This window comes from Sceloporus undulatus, chromosome 1 (genome assembly GCF_019175285.1).
Source record: "Sceloporus undulatus isolate JIND9_A2432 ecotype Alabama chromosome 1, SceUnd_v1.1, whole genome shotgun sequence".
Taxonomy (NCBI): Eukaryota; Metazoa; Chordata; class Lepidosauria; order Squamata; family Phrynosomatidae; genus Sceloporus; species Sceloporus undulatus.
Genome location: NC_056522.1, coordinates 216,309,998 through 216,331,468, shown reverse-complemented (window position 1 = coordinate 216,331,468; position 21,471 = coordinate 216,309,998). Strand labels below are relative to the sequence as shown.

Sequence of the window (21,471 nt, the reverse complement as noted above, 5' to 3'; positions counted from 1 at the left end):
TCAGAGAGTTTGGATGTCACAACAAAGGACATTTCCCAGAACTCCATAGCATTGAGCCATGGCAGTTATAGTGGTGTCAAACTGGATTACATCTGCAGTGAAGATGCAGCCTTAGATGCTATACAATTTTTTTTAAAAAGCAGCAACAGCTGTAATAGAAAAGGAGAGGGGAAAGAATGGGAAGGGAATGGGAAAACAAGAAAATCCAGGCATTAATACTTCCTAGCTACATAAACATAAAAGATAAACATGCCAAGAAATAGCTGTGTGACATGGACCTCATCAACCACATTTCCTCACAGAGAAAAGAAAACAATATTTTGAAGTAATTTTCATTTATGTCTATTCAGACATACCTTACACTTTCATCAGAGAACCACAAACTCACAGTTTGTTCTGTAGAATGCAGTGCAACTATGGTTGATTTCTGGACAACCAGACACACAGGAGGAAAATTGCCAGTATTCCCTAACCAAACATAAAATATTTCGTGCACACTAGAATTACATGTCAGAGAGAAGGATCTAGAATAAAATTCTACTGCTATAGGACAGTTTATCATTTTAATCACTCATTACACTTATAGCTGTACATATTGCTATCCCAAAATACCTGCTCTATACATAAAACTGCATTTGGAAAAGTTGTATGGGTGCTTTTAAAACTTTCGTGGTTTGCTATTTTACGTTTTGTTATAGTTCTGTGACTTTATCTAGGGTGTCGGCTTGTTTTTGGTGTTTTGTACAAGATTTCTTCAGAGGACATCTATTCTTGCCTTCCTCTGAGGCTGAGAAAGTGTGACTTGCCCAAGTTCACCCAGACCTTGTTTGGGACTTTGCATTTGAAGGTTCTGTTCACTCTAGCCACTAGGCAATGCTATATAATGTCACTTCAGAACTTAAAAAAAAAACATTAGTAAATGATCCAGAGTTGATAACTAGCTTTACAATTAACTATAAAGACTGCCATTTCCTCTTTATTTTTGCTCTTATGCTCTGAATGGTGCACCATAGAGACACATTTGGATAACAACTCAAATTAAAAAGGTTTTTCCAAATAGGGGTCAGAGCATGATTTCCTCATTCCCAAACTCCAGGTGTAAACTGGCATAAATTGTTACCTACAGTAGTTAGTAAAAATAGTCATTCAGTCTGCCATACCTATTTTGCAACTTCACCTGATCTAATTTTAATACTTTTGTGTAGTTTGTACTTAACAGATCATATTTTTGTATCATGATGAAGAAAAATTCAAAAAATTGCATACCATTTTATTACATTCTCATTCGTTCTGATGAAAGAAATGTTCAACTGTAGATTTTCTTTTTATTTGGGGCCTAATTCTAGCCTCCAACTATTAACCCATACAGCTTGCGAAGTGTCAACTGCATCATGGCATTTAAATCTGAGCCTCCTTTAATTATGTTGTTGCATGCTTCCAAGTCATTTCTGACTTATGACAACCCTAAAGCGAACCTATCATGGGTTCTTCTTGGCAAGATTTGTTCAGAGGAAGTTTTCCATTGCCTTCCCCTGAGGCTGAGAGCATGTGACTTGCCCAAACTGGGAAGCAAACCCTGGTCTCCAGAGTTGTAGTTCAATGCTCAAACCACTATGCCATGCTGACTCCCAGAAAAGGATAAATGGACAAATACAAAAGAATTAGGAATCCTTTAACTTTGATAGGAATCGCCATTATTTCACTGGGGGCCAAATGAGGTCTATCCCATTTTCTCAAGTTTTTAACTGACACTCATTCTGTTTTAAGGCATATTTATTTATTTTTCACTTATTCACTCCAATAACCTCTGTTCTCTGGGCACCTAAGGGGATAAAATGGGAATAAAATAATAGTATTAAAACATGTGCTTTTAAAATAAATAGCAGTATAAACATTACTGCCAGGGAAGAATCAGTTCAGCAGCACATGTTACTGGCAGGATACACAAACTCAGAGTCTAGATATTATGGGTAAATAAAAACAGTTTTCAGGCCTCTGCATTCCAGTGATGAGGAAGGCCAAAGAAAGGACCAAAAATACCAGGCTATTTTAGCTTAATGCTCTCAGCGCTAGAAACTGTGCCTTAAGGAGAAGCACTTCAACTTTTTAGAACTGGAAAAGGCCTTGTAAGATGGCTGGAAAACCATCAAACCATGATATCATGGAAAAGGGATTGTGGCTGTCCAGAAAATCCCAGAGCTGTGTTTGACCCCTAGGAGAGTAGCCTGTGGTTTCCCCACCCCCCTTTGAATGCCATCCTAAGGACATGCAATAATGAATTAACAGAACAATTTTTAAAAAAAACTAAATTCAAAGTATTAAATATATGAAATACCTACATTTCCACTAAACGCTGTTTCATGACATTATATTTCTTGCCTAGCTGGAGGAAAGGGGAATTCACCTCATTCATGTTTTTATAATCCAGGGCTTAGCACAACGTCTGAATGTGGCCACAAAAGGAATTCTTTATAGTTAAATCCAACATTTCTACTGATGAAGCACAAGCAGGGATACTGTGCTGCTTTAAAGATCACTAAGAGAAGGAGTGCCCAACAAAATCATTTGGTCTAAAAATTTAATGATTCAAAATGCAAGCTGTTCTATCCTTTTAAAAAGTCACAATAATGTATAGATCCTGAGTTCTTCTGGAAATCATGACACTGTCCAAAAGGGCAGTCAGTGGTCTTTTAAGTTTCTCTTTCAATGGTATCTTTCCTCACACCCTTCCTGAAATGCACCGTTTTTCTGAGACATGTACAAGATTCTCTGGATTTGTCTACCTTATAACTTTGTTCTACCACATATATTGCCTTAGGTGAATTCCTGGGATGACTTCAGTGTACAACTAAAAATGCCAAGCATTGGGGGAGGGGGCTCCCAAAGGTACTTATTATCACAAATACACTCACGAATACACTCAGAGAATGGCTGTTATTTGCTGAGGTGAGAATGGCTGCTACATGTCCACTTTTAATCTGAGAAATTTATGAAGTGATGCTTACTCTTGAATGCTTTCCAATTACATATTTGTTTACCATATATACTCAAATGTAAGTTGACCTCATGTATAAGTCAAGGGCAAGTTTTGGCCAAAATTATTAATTTTGACATGACCTGTGGATAGGTTGAGTGTAAGCTCCTTCAGTACGTGTATGCAAGCAGCAGGGGGGAAACAGCACTCAATAAGAGGCTTAAGTGTTTCAGCCTTCATTCTCGAGACAGCGAAGCATGTGAGTGGGACTGTTAAACCAACAGCAATCAGTGACCTAGGACTCTCTCTGCTTGGCTCAGGACAGAAAGAAACTGCATGGGAAAATCTGAAAGAGCTGCTACCATATTACCATACTGACCCGTAATATGTCGGCCTAGGATTTTGGGGTCAATTTTTGGGGCATATTTACTTAATGAAACTTAATGGGGCATATGCAACATTGTTTGTATATATGTTAAAGTAATTTAATAAAGACATAAGAAAGAAAGAAAGAAAGAAAGAAAGAAAGAAAGAAAGAAAGAAAGAAAGACTTAATGAAACTTATGTCCAAACCCTTCCTTTCTCCAATTAAAATGAATGATGCAAATAAATAAATACTTACCACGATATGGAAGTTTACAAATTACATCACTGGAATTATTTCTTCTCCACGTATCAGATGCGTTTACACCTACTGTCAAAATTCCATTCTTTAAAGTCAATTTGTTCTGTGAAGCAGAATATACTGAGGTATCAAGGCACCGCCACCACAGTGTAATGTCTGAATCACAATCCACTACTTTCAAGATATTCCGGGGTTTGGAAGTATCTATTCCAAGGCACTTTTGGGATCCCAAGTTAAAAAGGCGATGTTGGGAGACCCATGTCCATATGGCCTCTTTAGTCTCTTGGCAGTCTTCTGCTATTACCTGCTCGTTTTTAACTTGGATGCACTTGTTGGTTTTTTCATGGCGTATGGTGAAGGTATTGTCATCTGATTGGGGAAAAGAAAAAGAGATATGTTTGGTGAAACACAGGAAGCTGCCTTATACCAAATCAGACTATTGGTTTACCTATGCAGTATTGTCAAAACTGAATGTTTTTGGCTATCCAGTAAGGGCCTCTCATGTGTCTTCAACAAACCTGCTTGTGGTTTCAGTACTGAGAGAAAGACCTCCTCAATGATCTCAAAACTCAGGCAAGGTCATGTAGAAAAATATAGTATTTCAGATAGTCTGCACCTCAGCCATATAGGGCTTTATAGGTTGTAACCAGCATTCTGAATTATGCCCGGAAATTGACTGATAATCTGTTAGGAAGATATAGCAGGGACATTATGTGTTCCCTATAATCAGCTCCAGTCAAGAGTCTGGCCCCAGCAGTTTGGACCCTCAGAGGTTTCTGAATAGTTTCCAAAGTGAGTCCTATGTAGACTGTGTTCCAGTAACCTAAACAGGTTGTAATCAAGATGTTTCACCATGGCCAGCTCTCCTTGAATTAGATCACTACTTTTAACTATGCAAATACAGTCGGACCTTCTTATACACGGATTTGTTATACACGGATTTAAGCATACACGGTTTGAAAATGTTCCAAAAAAGTATAAATTTAACTTGATGTTCCATTTTTTATTAGGGACACCATTTTGCTATGTCATTATACTTAATGGGACTTGAGCATACACGGATTTTGTTATACATGGAGGATCTTGGAACCAAACCCCAGCGTATAACAAGGATCCACTGCACATGCCTACCCATTTCTGAAACCCAAGTATCCAAGCACAAAGATAACTTAAGAGTCCATGCAAGCTGCAAACCTGAGATTTCATGGGGAATGCAATCCAATCTATCACAGATTGGACTTCTATTTGTTGATCTGCCTTAGGAATTACCAGGAGCACTCTGCTTTGTCTGGATTAAGCTTCAGTTTGTTCACTCTCATCCAGAACTTTAATGTCAGGAAACACTAGTCGAGCATCATATAGTGACTTCCTTAGAATTAGATAGAAGAAAGCTAATAGTGTGGTGATGAACCCCAAAAGTCCAAGCAACCTTTATCAGGGGTTGCGTGTATATGAAGGTTAGGCAACTGCAGCAAGTGTGGGGAAATTTTTTTTGCCCCTGAGATCCTTCAAGGGGAAAGAAAAAGGGGTATGGGAAGTCTGCAGGGTTGAAAGCCACAAAAACAGCCTTGGGCCCAATGTGATTTGCATGCACTGTATTTTGCCACTCCTTGTGTATATGTTAATAGCATAACAACAAAATAATGTTATTTTTTTTCCAGACAACCCCAGAAACCCTGGCTGAAAAGGAAGGTCCAAAACCTGCAGAAATAATAGCAATAGCAAGAACATTTCTATACCGCTTATCGGTGCACTTAAACACTCCCTAAGCAGTTTACAAAGTGTAAGCTAATTGCCCCCAACAATCTGGGTGTTCATTTTAGCGACCTGAGGAGGATGCAAGGCTGAGTCGAGCTTGAGCCCTTGGCTGGTGTTCAACTCATAACCTTGTGGTTTATGACTGAGTGAGTGGCTGCAGTACAGGCATTTAACACTGTGCCACCTGGGCTCTTGTTTCTGCTTTAACTGCTCTGGCTCAGTGCTAGGGAATCCTGGGGATTGTAGTTTATTGTGGCATCAGTGCTCTCTGACAGAGAAGGCGAAATGTCTCACTAAAGCACAGTTCCCAGAATTCCCCAGCACTGAGCCAGGGCAGTTATAAAGCCGTCTCAAACTGGATTATTTCTGCAGTGTGTTTTGGACCTGAGTTAAGTTTTTTGAAGAAGCATATGATATCACTTTGGATTTTAACAATCTTATACCAGACAGAAGACGTCCTATCAAAATTTTTATTTATCAATTCTTGATTAACTCTTTCTTCTGACTGTGAAGTGTGCTTGTGTGTTACATTCTGTTCTAGCTAAATTAATACTTTTTAATTTTTTAATAAACAAAATTAATTATTCTATGAAACAAACACAAGCCTTTATGTGAAACCATTTAAAATAGCAAATTAACTGGGACTTGAGATATTTATTCAGATTATATTAGCCCAAGTGCTGGTGTTTTGTAAACAAAGCTTTTCTAGCTACAGAAAAGCATGTTTGTGCACTCGCAACCCACTCAGGGCATATTCTCTGGAGTCATGCCTCTACCAATTTGCTGGAAGAAAACAATTGTTCTGTGTCTAATGCATCCAGCTGAAATGTACTATGCAAGTTCTATTTGATTTCTAAAATGTGATCTACTGCTACAGCAGGCCATAGAACATTCAAAAGGATAAATAAAACTATACCCCATAACAACCCTTCGTAGATAATTCTAAGAGAAGGATGCAAAGAAGGGTCTGCATCCAATCTATTAACTTGGTAGAAAAGTATATTCTTTACTGGCCTGGATATTCATGTGTTTCATTAGGGCTATATCTTTTAAGTTCATGTAAGACTTACCGTACGTTTGTGACCGATAAAATATTTGTATTTTGTTTTTTAGCTACCAAAGCCACAATATAGTCTTTATATAGCAGAGACACTATTTTGCTGTAAAAAATATCTTCTTGGTTTGTTGATTTGGAAATAGACAGAAATGTGTTAAAATCCTCTCCTTGTATACAGTATAATGGCTTGTTCCATTAATACTATACAGAACAAAGGGCATAATAATAATAGTTTATGTCCCACCTTTTCCCCAAATTGGGACTCAAAGCAGGTTACAGAAATTAAAAAACATTATTTTAAAATGCACAAAATACAAATATTAAAACACAATTAAACAAAAAAACAAAAAACACTCCTAGCAAAGTTTTAAAGATACAGTAAAGTAAGTAGGACTCTTGTGGCTGGCAACATGCTTTGGAAACAAAGAGCAGCAACTGAATTGTACGATTTATTTTCACTGTTTCCTTTTCTACATAAGAATCACTTTACTGTTCTTACTCTTTTCTATAACTAAAGCCTTAAGAGAAAGTCATTTGTAGCTATAATATATCCGGTATCCAAGAGCCTCAAAACATATCCTGAGGGTCTATCCTATGAGCTTTATAATTTTGATACAGAAGTATTTCTTCTTCAAGTTCTCCACAGAATCATCAGTCCAAGAGTCTGCTAACTCTAGCTGAGAGCCATTTAAACTACTCATTGCTTCAAATGTAAAATTTGGTAAGGAGTTCTGTGCAGGAAGTAGCAGATCAAGGAAGAATGAGTTAACCCAACTGGACACACAAATAGTCTTTTTTCTGCAGGTGGGATACACTTGCCCTAAATGAGGGCCTTAATTACTTTCAATCACTATGAGCTTTGGGCATCTGCAGACTGGCAGTTTGGGCCAGCTTGGGGACGGAGTCGGGGCACCACGCACCACACTGCACGGCGCACAGTGTCACAGTGCCCCTCCAGTGTACATGCGACACAGCATTGAAGGAGTCATAGCAGTTAAAGTGGTATCAAACTGCTTTATTTCTGTAGTGTACAGGCAGACCAAATCATGCCCTACCTCAGGGGTAGGCAACCTGCAGCCCATGGGCCGGTTGCGGCCCGGCAAGGCCTTGGGACCGGCCCCAGCCTGGTTCTGCCGCCGATTGCCGCCGGGGCCTTTGGCCTCTCGCGCGCAGGGGCAATTGTCTATAGAAGCCTCAGAAACATGCATTTATATTAACATTTTTAAAAAAATCAGCAAATTTTTTCCCGTGTCCTCCACTTTTTTTTAAAAAAGTGTCCACCAATTGAAAATTTTGTCCTACATTTGTCCCATTTTATTTATTTATTTAATTTTTTTTAAAATTATTTAATTATTTATTTTTTGGCTTCGGCCCCCCAGTTGTCTGAGGGACAGCAACCCGGCCCCGGCTCAAAAAGGTTGCCTACCCCTGCCCTACCTAAACAGAAGTGTCTGTGCAGTTTATCATACTAGGGAGATCCTGAAGAAAAACGGGATTTAAAAGAGATTTAAATTTAAGGAAAACTTGCAAATGTGGGAAGTTTAACACACAAAATTACCCCCAAAGTGAAATATCATAAAGTTAAACTGAATGTAAAGTGGAGAAAACCGGCAGCTTTTTACTTTTGGGAAGTTCTGAAAGTAAAAAACTGTCGGTTTTCTCCGCTTTAAGTTCAGTTTAATTTTGCGTTATTTCACTTTAACAGCGACATCATCTGATAAACTTCGGACATTTGTGGGTTTCTTTTCTATTTATTTCTAGTTTAAATCCTGCTTTTCTTTAGGATCTCCCTAGTGTGATAAACTTCTGTGGCTGAGTCAACAATATAGTGGATTTTTCAAGAGTGAACTAACTTAAAAAAAACATGCTACACTACATGGCAGTGAAACACAACGATTTCTCCCACCACAGTAGCAACAGTATCTGTTTCAGTATCAAAAAGGAAAGAAAAGTAGTCTTTGTGGCTACTTCAAAAGATGCCGCAAGGTTTAATTTTTTTCCTTCCGTTTTCATTTTACCATGCAATTTATATGATTGGGGGAGGTCTTCAACATTTACTCCCAATGACCCAACAGTGACAACAAAAGCCAGTAGGACAGTAACTGAGAATTTTTTAAAAGCTTTCAAAAAGTCCCTCACCAAACACACCTACAGAAACTTAGCAGTCACTGGTCAGAGGAAATGGTTCTTTTTAGGATTTGACCACTGGTTACCAGAAGCTATAATAAACCCAATTATTTTTACGGTGCCTAGATGGATAAAAACAATTGAGCTCCCAGGAATGTGTATTATAGTATTCCCCACATAAATTCATCAATAATTGATTTGGAATCTGGAATGATATTAATATATTCAGAATAGCAAAATTTACAACATCTAAAGGCTCTCTCCAAACTAGGCGGTTGGTAAAAGGATGTAATGTAAGGAAGGAAAGAGGATGCCTCCAAGGCCAGATAAAATATCCCTAAATTATACCATGTGTGATTCTAATTAGTGAAGGCTAGGGATGGGCAGCTATCCTCACAGTATCCTACTTGCAAGTTTTTCTGAGCATTTGAGATGGCTAGAAAGAGGAAACATGAGCCAAGAAGTCTCTAGATAAACCTGTCTAACTCACCTGAAACATGAACCTCATCCTCAATAAACCTTTAGCATATTATGGACATTCAATGCGGATCTATTCTACGAGCTTGTTGCAATGATTAATGAGACTGCTTATCTGGAGCATGCTGTACATGCTCCAAATTAGGATCATAATCATCAGACCACTGTGACAGGCAGCATCTCAGGCCAGAGGTTGGAAAACTAGTGTGCTGGTTGGGGATTTTGGTCATTGTACTCCCCCCTCCCTGCAAAACATACCCAACATTTGTCTAACAGTGCTTCCAGGCAGGAGTCCTGTTGTGAGGTCAGCCTGTGCGAAACAGAATTTTATTGGAAATCCAGGTATTATGCTTTTCAATCTCTAACTCTCCAAGGCTTCCACATTACTCCTTCCATCTTTTTCTTACTATGAACAAAGTATCTTAAATAAAGAAAAATGGAAAGTTACACAATGCCTCTTGGCTGGGAGTGCTAGGAGCTGCCTGGAAGCACCCTTCCTCTTCAGCTGCAATGGTGACATTGCAGTGGCCATCAATGTAGTGCTACTGATTTTGAATGTATGCACCCCTCCTTGTTTCTCAACTTTTAAAATCCAATTGTCTTTCAGGCCAGAGGATTACCTTCAAGAGCCTTATACAGATTCCCAGCACTGCTGTATAAAACAGCTTACTGCCATGGCAGGTGTGCATATCCATGTTGCCAGCCAGCTCTAAGCCAGGAGGTACCTGGAGGCATATCTGTGGGAAAAGGGGTAACAATACTGGTGCCAGTGGAGAGAAGAAGAAAAAGAGATCAAAGCAATGAACTTATCAGTCAGGCTGCTTCTTTTATGCACAAATTGTAAATGCCACCTCACTTAAGTACACCCATCACAGAGATGACTCTTTTTAACATAAGAACTGTATCTTTTGTATAGGCAAAGTAGAGACAAGTTTTCTTCAAACACAGAACTGCCTCTGGGCAAGATTTATGAGTTAGAAGTTCAAGTAATTGTTGCTGGGTATACAGAGGCTTGGCATCTCAACATCTCTTTGTTGGTTTTTTGGTTTACCCGTCCCAGGACTACTTTCTTTCTTTCTTTCTTCCTTTTTCTCATACTACTCCTGTTTTCCTATCAACTTGCACCTGTTCTAGCATGCTGCACTAGTCATTTCTTGCTACAACGAATAAGCAACTGGCTTTCCTCTTTTCTGGGAGGTTATAGCTGAAGTCCTAGTTTGCAATCTGCAAGTATCTGGGGCCTACAACTAGAGACAAAAGAAAGCTTGAACAAACTATTATGGCACTGAACTCCAGCTCCTGAGAGTTGGCCCTGAAAAAACGGCTATAGTCGTGCAACCTAGTCTTCTCATAGGAGATACTGTATATCTGGAAGATCACAAAGACTTCCACAATCTCAGTGTAAGGGAACCTGTGATAAATTCATGTGACCCTTGCTACAATCAGATTTTACTGTGGACTCTGGGACTGGGAAAATAAACCAGTTAAAGGACTGGATTGGCATGTTTCATCAAGTATTGTTGCATCTGAATTTTTCAGGTAGCACTGTGGAACAACTTAATCCTGCCATAAAACTGCAGTGGGACAAAATGCAGTCTAGACACTTCAGTTTTGCAACCACTTATAGCTACAGATTACACCCACAAAACATTATTCTTGCAAAACTTCCTTCAAAAAGAAAGCATGCAGATGAAGCCTTGAGGCATGTCTACAAAGGCATTTCACTCTGCAGATTCAATGTTTTATTCCTAGTTCAAAGGCAGGAAACAGCCTCCAGGTATGTTGTGTGAGGTTTTGTATAATCTTTCCTCATTTGCAGCATCCTGGGCCAGCCTGGTTTAAGCACTGGACTATGACTCTGGAACCTAGTTTGAATCCCTTGGCCACAAGATCCACTGGGTGACCTTGGGCAAGTCACATGCTCTCAGCTTCAGGGGACACCAATGGCAAACCCCCTCTGAACAAACATGCCAAGAAAACCCCATGATAGAGTCACCTTAGGATCATCATAATTCAGAAATGACTTTGAAAGCACACAACAACAACAACAACAACAAACAACAAAACCATCTCTGCCACATGGCCTAGCAGGGGTGAAATGGGACAATTGCTTACATAAGAGATCTGATTAATTAATGCATTTCAATCCAGGCAAACGCCTGAGATGGATAAATTGACCATAATGTTTTTAGCACCACGCATGTCCCTTTGTTAATGAAAGTGGTGCCAGGAGAAAGATTACTTTATGCACTCTGCAAATGTACCTTTGTTGTCTCATGGGGTGCCCTGGCAAACCTAGTACCCTATCACTGCAGGGATGTGTCTGCATGTGTATGGGGGGGGGGGGGGGGGAATTCATATTAAAAGAAAGAAATAGACGTTTACTGGGAGTAGAGGGTCATTGTCACCAATTGCACTATCTCCATAATCATATCACTAATGTGTGGGTACAATATCTCTCAGACTGAGCAGTTTCAAAGCTTTCCTCCCCACTCTCAAAAACTACCCTTGGATATATAGCCAGTACACAGCTCTATTGGGGGGGGGGAGAGATTTGTTTATTTATTTAATTTCTTCCAGAAAGGGACCCAAGGCCTTCCAAATTTAAACAGTATAAGAAATGTGTGTGCCAATGAACTCTCATATTTTATAATATTTAAATAGAAGTTTTTCAATAATAATAATTTGAAAGGAAAGGTTTGAATGTCTTTGCATATAACATTTACAGATCCACGCAAAAGTTAACTAATCCCCACTGGTATCAATGAGGCTTACTCCCAGGTAAATGAGTACAGGGAGCTTTCCTAATTTTCTTCTCCAGTCAAATAATTTACTTCAAATAGTTATTGAGACACCTTTAAATATTTCCACAGCATGTAGAATTAACATGCCACATCCTTTTAAAGTTTCAGTTTACAAGCAAGTCAGATTGTTGTGGGGGGGAGGGGGGAGTTCATAATTTGCCAGAAAATTCCTATCACCAGTGCAAAAGCATAACCCTATCAGTCTTTAATCTGAGGCTGGGAGAAGCAGGGGTCTGCAAAGAGTCTTAAATGACTAAACATGTTTGATGAACTGAAACCAAGGTTGGTCCTAACATAGGCAGAGGAAGAAAGCTATCACAAGTACCAGAATAATGCAAGGGCATTTTTTTTATTTAGATTTGAATCCTATCCGTAGCCCTAAATTTAGACCAATTAGATCAATTATTGAACAGTGAGTCAACACTTGTGCAAATATAATTGATTCAATGGGTCTACTTCTGTTAGGTCTACTGGTAGGATTTAGGGTTTAATTTGGCAGGCTGGTATTCGTTGGTAGTCTCCCATCTGAGTACTGTACTAACCAGGGCTGACCCTGCTTAGTTTCCAATATCAGACAAGATCTGATGCCTTTCTTAGTTTCTTAGGCTTCTGAAATCAGTGTGCTCAACCCTATTCTATTCTATTCTATTCTACTCTATTTATTTATTTATTTTAAAAATGCTCGGTCTTGATTCAGACTCAGGATAAATGTCCCACCACTATTTTTTCCTGACAGAGATTTGGTGCATTAGGCAACAGGCATGGCATAGTGGTTTGAGTGTTGGACTAGAGACCAGGGTTTGATTTCGCACTCAGTCACACTCTCTCAACCTCAGAGAATGGCAATGGCAAACTTCCTCTGAAGAAAGTTGCCAAGAAAATCTCATGATAGGTTCACCTTAGGGTCACCATAAGTCAGAAATGACTTGAAGGCACACAACAACAACAACAAAATGAAAGAGGAACACTAGTTATTTGTAGTGCCATGCAATGATGACAGGAAAGTTGTGCAGGAAAGAAGTAGCAGACAGAAACAGCAGAGGCAGGTAGGGGGAAGTGACACCCAAAGAGAATTGTTGTGGTTGTTGTTATTGTTCCCTGAAGTGAAACTAAGGGTTGTATCTACACTGTAGAAATAATGAAGTTTGAAATAAGTAATTTGAAGGTAGATTTAAACTAGATAGAGAAAAGTGTATTAAAAGAAGAAAGACAAACCTCAGAAAAGTAAGGAAAGAAAACAATTATATTTTCAATATAAGATAGTCTGTATTGTTTAGTAATGGAAAAGGAAAATGATTAAAGCTGGTGATACGGAAGTAATGAATGATGTATGAATGATCAAATTGTGTTGTGTGTATTTTCTTTCCTTGTTTTGTAATTTTTGTTGTGAATATGCACGTTTGAGTATATGAGATGTATTTTATAAATGTTATCTAAAACAATCTCAATATTTTTTTTAAAAAAAGAAATACAGTAATGCAGTTTGGCACTACTTTAAGTGCCCTAGGTCCATCCCATAGAACTCTGGGGTGTGTTGTTTCGAAAGGTCTTTAGCCTTCTCTGCTGAAGGTTGATGGTGCCTCAACAAAGCTACAAATCCCAGGATTCTGTAGGATGGAGACAGGGCAGTTAAAGTGGTGTCAAAGTGCATTATTTCCACAGTGTATATGCACCCTAAGCAACCAAACCTGTTTATTCCCTGCACCAATAATGCAACTTTTCCGTGGTTCCTGTCCCAGTGTGGAATTCCCCTTTCTTTCTTTATTTTTTTCTTTGCATTTAAAGTGGCAGCTGGGAGCTGGATGCCAGCCAGCCAGCCTCAGAGTCCCTGAGTCATGCCTAGCAGGGATATCTCTCCTTCAAACCCTGAACTAACGCCTGGAGAAAAGGCAAAAAAAGAGGTGCAGAGGGCGTGGAAGAAGAGGCAACACACTTTCCCATCCCAGCAGAACAAAAACCGAAAGCCACTTTCCTCCTGTCCTGCCCTTTGCCAAGAGAGAGAGATGCCACTTGGGCCAATATTGTGAAGGGGTGGGAGAAGGAAAGGACTACTCTCTTAACTACTCTCTGCGGAAGAGGGGGGGATATAATTGGGTCTGACACACTTCAGAGGGAAATGGTACTCTGCACATGCCCTGGCACCTGTTTGTTCTTCCCAGGTTTCAGGGCCCAGCAGTGGCTGGCTCTAGCAACAGCAGCAGCAGCAGCAACAACAACAATAATAATCCACACACACACACATATATGTTATTATATATGTGTTATTAATATGTACATGAGTATGTGTGGGTGTATAATACACACACTCACTCACACACACATATATGTGATATGATATATATGTTATTCGTATGTATATGAGTATGTGTGTATAATACCCACCCACACATATATATGTTATGATATATATGTTGTTAATATGTATATGAGTGTGTGTATAACACACACACACACACTCAATACATCACTCAAACCATTACCCCAAGCTAGCTCCCAAATGTATATATGTAGGTATGTATGCATGCATGCAGGCATATTTGGGAGCCAGCGTGGTGTAGTGGTTTGAGCATTGGACTACGACCCTGAAGTTCAGAGTTCAAATCCTGACTCAGCCATGTGAACACCCACTGGGTGACCTTGGGCAGGTCACATTCTCTCAGCCTCAGGGGAAGGCAGGGGGCCAGGGCAAACCTTCTCTGAACAAATCCTGGCATGAAAACCCCTTAGCCAGAAGGGACTTGAAAACACCCAACACACACACAAAACACACACACAGTATGAAATATTACATGTGTGCGTGTGTTTGTGTTGTGTGCTTTCATATAATTTTATAGAATGTATTTCACATAATATATATACATATACATATACGTTATATACACACACATATAAATAATTGTTGTAATTCATCATCATCATGTCAAGTGACTGTAGGGCAGCTCTTCTGTGGAGACCACTGAGGAGGGGCCATTTCTGCCCCACCTTGGGGCCATTTCTGCTCCTCCAGGGAAACGTCGACCTCCCCAGTTCCCCAGAAGAAGCCCCAAAGCCCCCTCTCCGCCGCCCCTGAAGCCTTTGCTTCCCTTCAGGAAAGTCCCACCTTTGGAAACGTCCCTTGGGACAGGACGGAGTCCCCAACCTCCCCACTAAATGGACAGTTTTAAGGCAGGGGCTCCGTCACAACCACAGAGACACACACCAACACACAACCACACAGTTGCACTTGAAGGGGGGGAACCACCCAGCTTGGCACAGGGTCACCAGAGGTCCTTCTTTTCCAGGACCTGTCCTCCACCTCCTGTCCATACTGTCCTCCATTCGGAGCATGTCTGAGAAGCACGGATTTACTATTTCTATATATGAGTCTTGTTAAGCTTATTTATTTGGTCGTGTCCCGCATTTTCCTCGAATTTCCCTCCTGTCCTCCTTTGGCGCCCTAAACGCAATGGAGGACAACTGAGGCCCCGCCAAATGGAGGACATTCGACCCAAAGGGTAGGACCTGGCTAAAGAAAAAGCTAGGAAACACTCATATAAAAATATAAACCCCGCCCGTGCTTCTTAGCCCTGCTCCAAATGTAGCCTTATTTGAAGAAACGCGTAGGACATGCCCAAAGAGAAAAGTTCAAAACGTATGTAAAACCCATATTCAAATATAGGCCCCAAATGGAGGGCGTTTTGGAACTGGGCAGAAGGAGGAGGCTGAAGGGTAGGACAAGTCCTGGAAAAGACACGGCAGAAATAATCTGGTTTGAGAGCCTGGAGAGTGTAGCTGTGTGAGCCGCCTCTTCTGCCAGAGGGCTCTGGGGCCACAGCAAACCACAGCTCCCGGGACTCGCTAGCACTCAGCCAGGGCGGCTAAAGCGGTGTCAAACTGGATCATTTCTGCAGTATGTTTTGGCACCAAGTCTGGCCACTCCGTCTGCCCTGACTTTCTTCCTCCTCTTGCCCTTCCTCTGCCTCCTGGGAGGCTCGCCTGGGTGCCAAGCCATTTGCGCGGGTGGGTTACCTGAGGAGTCTGTGGTGGGCACCAGCGCCACCACCAGCGCCATCAGTAGCAGCCAGGGAGCCCCTGGGAAGGGGGAAAGGGACCACCGGGGAGCCCTCTTCCTCCTCCTCCGCCTCCTGCTGCTGCTGATCTTCTCCATCTCCAAGCTGGGCGCGCAAAGGTGCCCCAGTGCCCACGCCAAAGGGAGAGCCGGTCTCTGCCCTGGAGAAGCTACATCGACCCCCAAGTGCTGGAGGGCAGCAACTGGGCACCAATGGCCTCGCTCTCCTCTCCTCTCCTCTGCCTGGCACCGGCCTCAGTGCGCAAAGGGTGGCCAGGAGGAGAAGGCAGAGGCGGCGAGGCGGGAGCCCAGCACTTGTCCTCCCTCTGGAAGGAAGCCCAGCAGCACGCCTCCCAGCCCAGCCTGGGCAGCTATATAGCCTCGCCTCCTCCTGCCTCCCTCTCTGGCCTGTGGGAAGAAGGGTGAAAGGGGAAGGGGGGAGGCAGCGAAAGCGAAAGGAATCACAGAATCATTTCAACATGAGTCCCCAAAGTGGCCTGCTGCCATCTATCAGAAGGGTACAGTGTTTTCCCCCCCTTTATGCCTTAGATATCTCTGGGTACTGATTGGAAGAGACCCCAAGGGCCATCCAGTCCAACCCCCTTCTGCCATGCAGGAACTCGCAATCAAAGCAGCCTCCAAAGAAGGAGACTCGAGGAAGGAGTGTGTTCCACTGTCTAACAGCCCTTACTCTCAGGAAGTTCCCCCTAATGTTGAGGTGGAATCTCTTTTCCTGCAGCTTGAATCCTGTTCTCTGGAGCAGCAACAAGCTAGCTCCTTCCTCAATATGACATCCCTTTAAATGTTTAAACAAGGCTATCATATCACCTCTCAACCCTCTCTTCTCCAGGTTAAACATACCCAGCCTCCCAAGTCTCTCCTCAAAGGGCATGTTTTCCAAACCCTTCCCCATTTTAATCGCCCTCCTTTGGACTTCCTTCATGGTTGGTGAGCAACCTGGGTGCCAAACAACTCAGAACAGCCCCTTTTGGCCCCAGACTGATCCTGGGGGTAGATTTTGCATAGTGATTTCATAGATAAGGGTCTCATTTTTCTTTCTCCAATGCTCCGGCCGGCTGTGGGTCTGTTGGTTAGTTGTTGTTGTTGTTGTGTGCCTTCTTCAAGCCATTTCTGACTTATGGCCACCCTGGAGGACCTTGGGCAAGTCACACACTCTCTCCACCTCCTCAGGGGAAGGCCATGGCAAACCTCTGAACAAATTTGGCCAAGAAAAACCCATACTGCGGTGGTTCCCAAACTTTTGTCCTCCAGATGTTTTGGACTTCATCTCCCAGTATTCATGACTGAGGCTGGCTGGAGCTTCTGGGAGTTGAAGTTCAAAAGTGTAGTGGAGTCTCCTTCCTTAGAGGTCTTTGAACAGAGGCTGGATGGCCATCTGTTGGGGATGCTTTGATTTGGATTTCCTGCATGGCAGGGTGTTGGACTGAGTGGCCCTTGCAGTCTCTTCCAACTCCTATGAAAACACCTGGAGGATCTGCTTTAGGACAGGATTTTCTTGGCCAGATTTATTCAGAGGAGGTCTGCCACTGCCCTCCTCTGAAGTGAAGAGTGTGTGACTTGACCAAAGTCAGCCAGTGGGTTGCCATGGCCGAGTGGAGATTTGAACCCTGGCTTCCAGAGTCATATCCAAACACTGGAAGCCAGTGGGGGAATGAAGGCATTTCCTTCCCCAATAAGAATTATGTCTTCGTGACATTTTCTTTGATATCCAAAATTTCCAGCATTATTATTATTGTGTGCCTTCAAATCATTTTTGACTTATGATGACTCTGAGGAGAACCTATCACAGGGTGTCCTTTGCAAGATTTGTTCAGAGGAGACTTTCCACTGCCTTCCTCTGAGGCTGAGAGAGTGTGACACTCCCAAGGTCATTCCCAAGCCAGTGGGTTTCATGGCTAGCAGGAATCGAACTCTGATCTCCAAAGTCTGGAGATCTGGTCTCCTGGTATGTTAGTCCAGCACTCAAACCACTACACCACACTGGTTTATGCTGTTGTGTATCTTCAAGTCATTTTCAACTTATGGCAACCCTAAGGCAAATTTATCACAGGGTTTTCTTGTCAAGTTTCTTCAGAGGAGGTTTGTCATTGCCTTCTGCTGAGGCTGAGAACATGTGACTTGCCCAAGGTCCCCCAGTGGGTTTCATGGCTAGCAGGAATTGAACCCTGAACTCCAGAGTCACAGTCTGACACTCAAACCACTAAGTCACGCTGGCTCTCCACCACACGTACTCATCTTTGAGGAGTTTTATGATTTTGTCATAAGGTTAGGAGCCTGCACTTTAATGTACTGGTTCCTAACCTTATGCAAGCAAAATCATAACTACTAGTACTTCTGTACTCAAGAGGAAGGTTTCATAGGATTGGTGTTGGGTATACCCCAGGTTTTCCAAAAGTGCTAAATAAATAGTTTATGAGTGTTTTTTTAAGTGAGGAAACAATTCCCCCACCAATCCACAGTCCAGTGCAGACTAAGGTTGAACAGTAGCTGCAAAATACTGAATTTAGGAACCAGTCATGGGAATGAAATTGGCAAGGATGGTTAGAACCATGAAAAAGTGCATTCATCACTGCAATGTACTGTATTTTTAAAATTCCGACTAGAATATACAGTACTCCAAACAGCATTGTGTATATGTGAAGGGGAGAAAAAGATATTTTGGAATAGTGGGCTGTTAGTAGCTAAACATAGTTTTAATGACTAACGTGGCAGCAGTAGGGTTGGAGGTATGTTGGATTCTGCCTAAATTAGTTGTGCTTCATTCCCACTGAAATTAATAGGACAAGTTACGCCATCTCTAACTTGTCACATTCATTTTAACAAAACCTAACCTCAGTTTACAAGTCAGGGCCCAACCCAATTTATCTCAAGTTCCAAACATTTTGAAATGCTCCATAAGCAGTTTGGTAATCTAATATTCTGGATAAAATGGTCTGTAATCTTTTATTATTAGATGGAAAAGAAAGAAAAAAAATCCAATAATGAGGTCTGTGCACATGACAGGACAAACATTCTGCTCTTTGTGGGGCTCATATAATATGATATAAACCCGGAAAAAAGCTATTTGCAATGAGGTAAAATTAAATTAGGAGGGGCTGTGAGGCAGAAGCCTTGTTTACAGTAGGCACACAAAAAATATTAAATATCTCTGTGCCGTGAGCAACAAGATGACCATTTTCTAGCACAAGAGAAGCAAGTAACTATTGTGAACAGCTGATCTTGTGTGGGGAGCCCATGCAACACTAAAATGGTTTCCATTTCCCATATATTCCAGAATGATTGCCAGAGCCCATCATTAGTAATAAATTAGTAAAAGTGGAATATAATATTTATATTTGTCTTATTTAAAATGAACAAATACATGGAATTTACTCATTTGAGGAAGAAAAGTAAACATTCTGCACAACCACAGAAGCATTATTTTGCAAAGGTTTTTCAATGAGTAACTGCTTGCAGCAAGCCTTCTTATGAGGTTGAATAGATACTCTAGTTTTAGCTTTTGTATATTTTTCAACTATCTTATGTTGTTTAATTTATGGTTTTAATATGGCAATCTTTTAATTGTGTTTTAATTTGCTTGTTAAATTCTTAGCTAATTTTGTTCTAGCATTTGTGAGCTGCCTTGCATCCCACACCTGGAGAAAGGCAGCATGCAAATGAAATAAATAAATTAATACATTGTTGTTGTTTGTTATTATTTTTAAGTTCAAGTGTTGAAACCTGACACAGAAAATTAGATTTCAGGATTGAGCTCTGATTTCCATTAAGTCTTGTATTTTATTTTAAGAGAACCAGTTTGGAGTAGTGGTTTGAGGACTTTGAATCCCTGCTTGGCCATGGAAACTCACTGGGTGTCCTTGGGGAAGTCACACACTCTCAGCCTCATAAGGAAGCAAAGACAAAAACCCCTCTGAACAAATCTTGCCCAAAAAAAATCTCATGATAGGTCTGCCTTAGGGTTGCCATAAGTTGGAATCAAGTTGAAGGCACACAACAACACAACATCCCATCTTTGCTCTGCCTGGCCTTACTTAACCTTAGTCTATCCATGTTGGCAATACTATTAAAGTTCAATGTGATGCTATGGCTTACTTTATGCCTCATTCCATCATGGTGGGAGGTAGAACCATATCCTTATTCCAGCAGTGATTTAGAAGTAATTGGCCCAGTCTGTCATCCTTAATAGCTGTTGTCAGACACTACACAGAAGTTCAACAGAGATAACAAGGGAGAAATGCATCTGAAGAAAGAAAAAGATAAAAACAATATAGAGCACTGAGAAGGAGACACTTTTTTCCCATTTGGAAGCCACCTTGGATTCCATTTTGGAGACCGGCACAATATAAGTGCAACAAACAAATAAAAAATAAATTTTCTTTCCTGTAAATACTGTTTCATATGTAGGTTTTCTTTCCTGTAAATACTGTTTCATAACCTGAGCTTAGTGTTTACAGCAGGGGTCGGCAACCCCCGGCCCACGGGCCGGATGCGGCCGGCGGAGGCAGCAGGACCGGCCCCAGTCCGGTCCTGCCGCCGCCGCCTCCACCTCCTCCTCCTGGGCTGCATGACTGCGCGACCGTGCTGCCCTCCTCCTCCTCCACTGCGTGGAGGAGGAAGAGGAGGGCTGCGTGGCCTGGGGCAGAGGAGGCAAAGGGGAAAGCCCCGTGCCGCCCTCCCCACCTCCCCGCGCGGCCCCTCCTGCCTCCCTGCGCGGCCCCGCGCTGCCCTCCCTGCCTCCCCACACAGCCCCGCGCCACCCACCTCCTTCTCCTCTGCCTCCTCCCCACTCCCAGGCTGCACGGCACATGGAGGAGGAGGGAGGAGAAGAAGGAAGAGGAGGAAGAGGAGAAGGAAGAGGAGGAGGGGGGAGAAGAAGGAAGAGGAGGAAGAGGAGGAGGGAGAGCAGGAGGAGGAGGAGGAAGAGGAGGAGGCGGAGCAGAAGGAGGAGGAGGAGGAAGAGGAGAAGGACGGGAGAGCAGATGGAGGAGGAGGAGGAAGAGGAAGAGGGGGAGCAGACGGAGGAGGAGGAGGAGGAGGAAGAGATGGAGGGGGAGCAGAAGGAGGAGGAGGAGGAGGAGGAAGAGGAGGCGGGGGAACAGAAGAAGGAAGAGGAGGAAGAAGAGGAGGAGGAGGAGGAAGAGATGGAGGGGGAGTAGAAGAAGGAGGAGGAAGAGGAGGAGGGGGATCAGAAGGAGGAGGTGGTGAGTGGCCAGAGGCCTCAAGGTTTTTTTAAATTTTATTTTGTGTGCTTTAAGAGCTAACAAGTCTCCCTTGCTTTGACAATGATAGTGTGATGATGATGATGATGATGATGATGATGATGATGATGATGATCAGAATCAGCTTGAGAGGCATGCAGGCACTGTTTCTTAAGCCGAGAGAGTGTCACCTTCCAAAGTGTGTTTTGGGTGCTTTTAATGCTAACAAGTCTCCCATATTTTGACAGTGATAGTGTGATGATGATGATGATGATGATGATGATGATGATGATGATGATGATGATGATGATGATGATGAGAATCAGCTTGAGAGGCATGCACGCACTGTTTCTGAAGCCAAGAGAGTGTGACTTTCCAAAGT

The 21,471-nt window shown here is 42.0% G+C and overlaps 1 protein-coding gene across 1 annotated transcript in view; it reads right to left on the bottom strand.

Annotated features, from left to right (window-relative positions):
• LY75 (lymphocyte antigen 75) overlaps nucleotides 1-16,222 on the bottom strand; it is a 94,732-nt gene extending 78,510 nt beyond the window's left edge. Inside the window, exons 1-2 of the mRNA XM_042471671.1 lie at nucleotides 15,831-16,222; nucleotides 3,597-3,968 (exon numbers count right to left, since the gene is read on the bottom strand). Coding sequence (XP_042327605.1) covers nucleotides 3,597-3,968; nucleotides 15,831-15,969 — 511 coding nt within the window. The 5' untranslated portion in view covers nucleotides 15,970-16,222. The remainder of the gene's footprint in view (nucleotides 1-3,596; nucleotides 3,969-15,830) is intronic.
• Nucleotides 16,223-21,471: the final 5,249 nt, after the last annotated feature.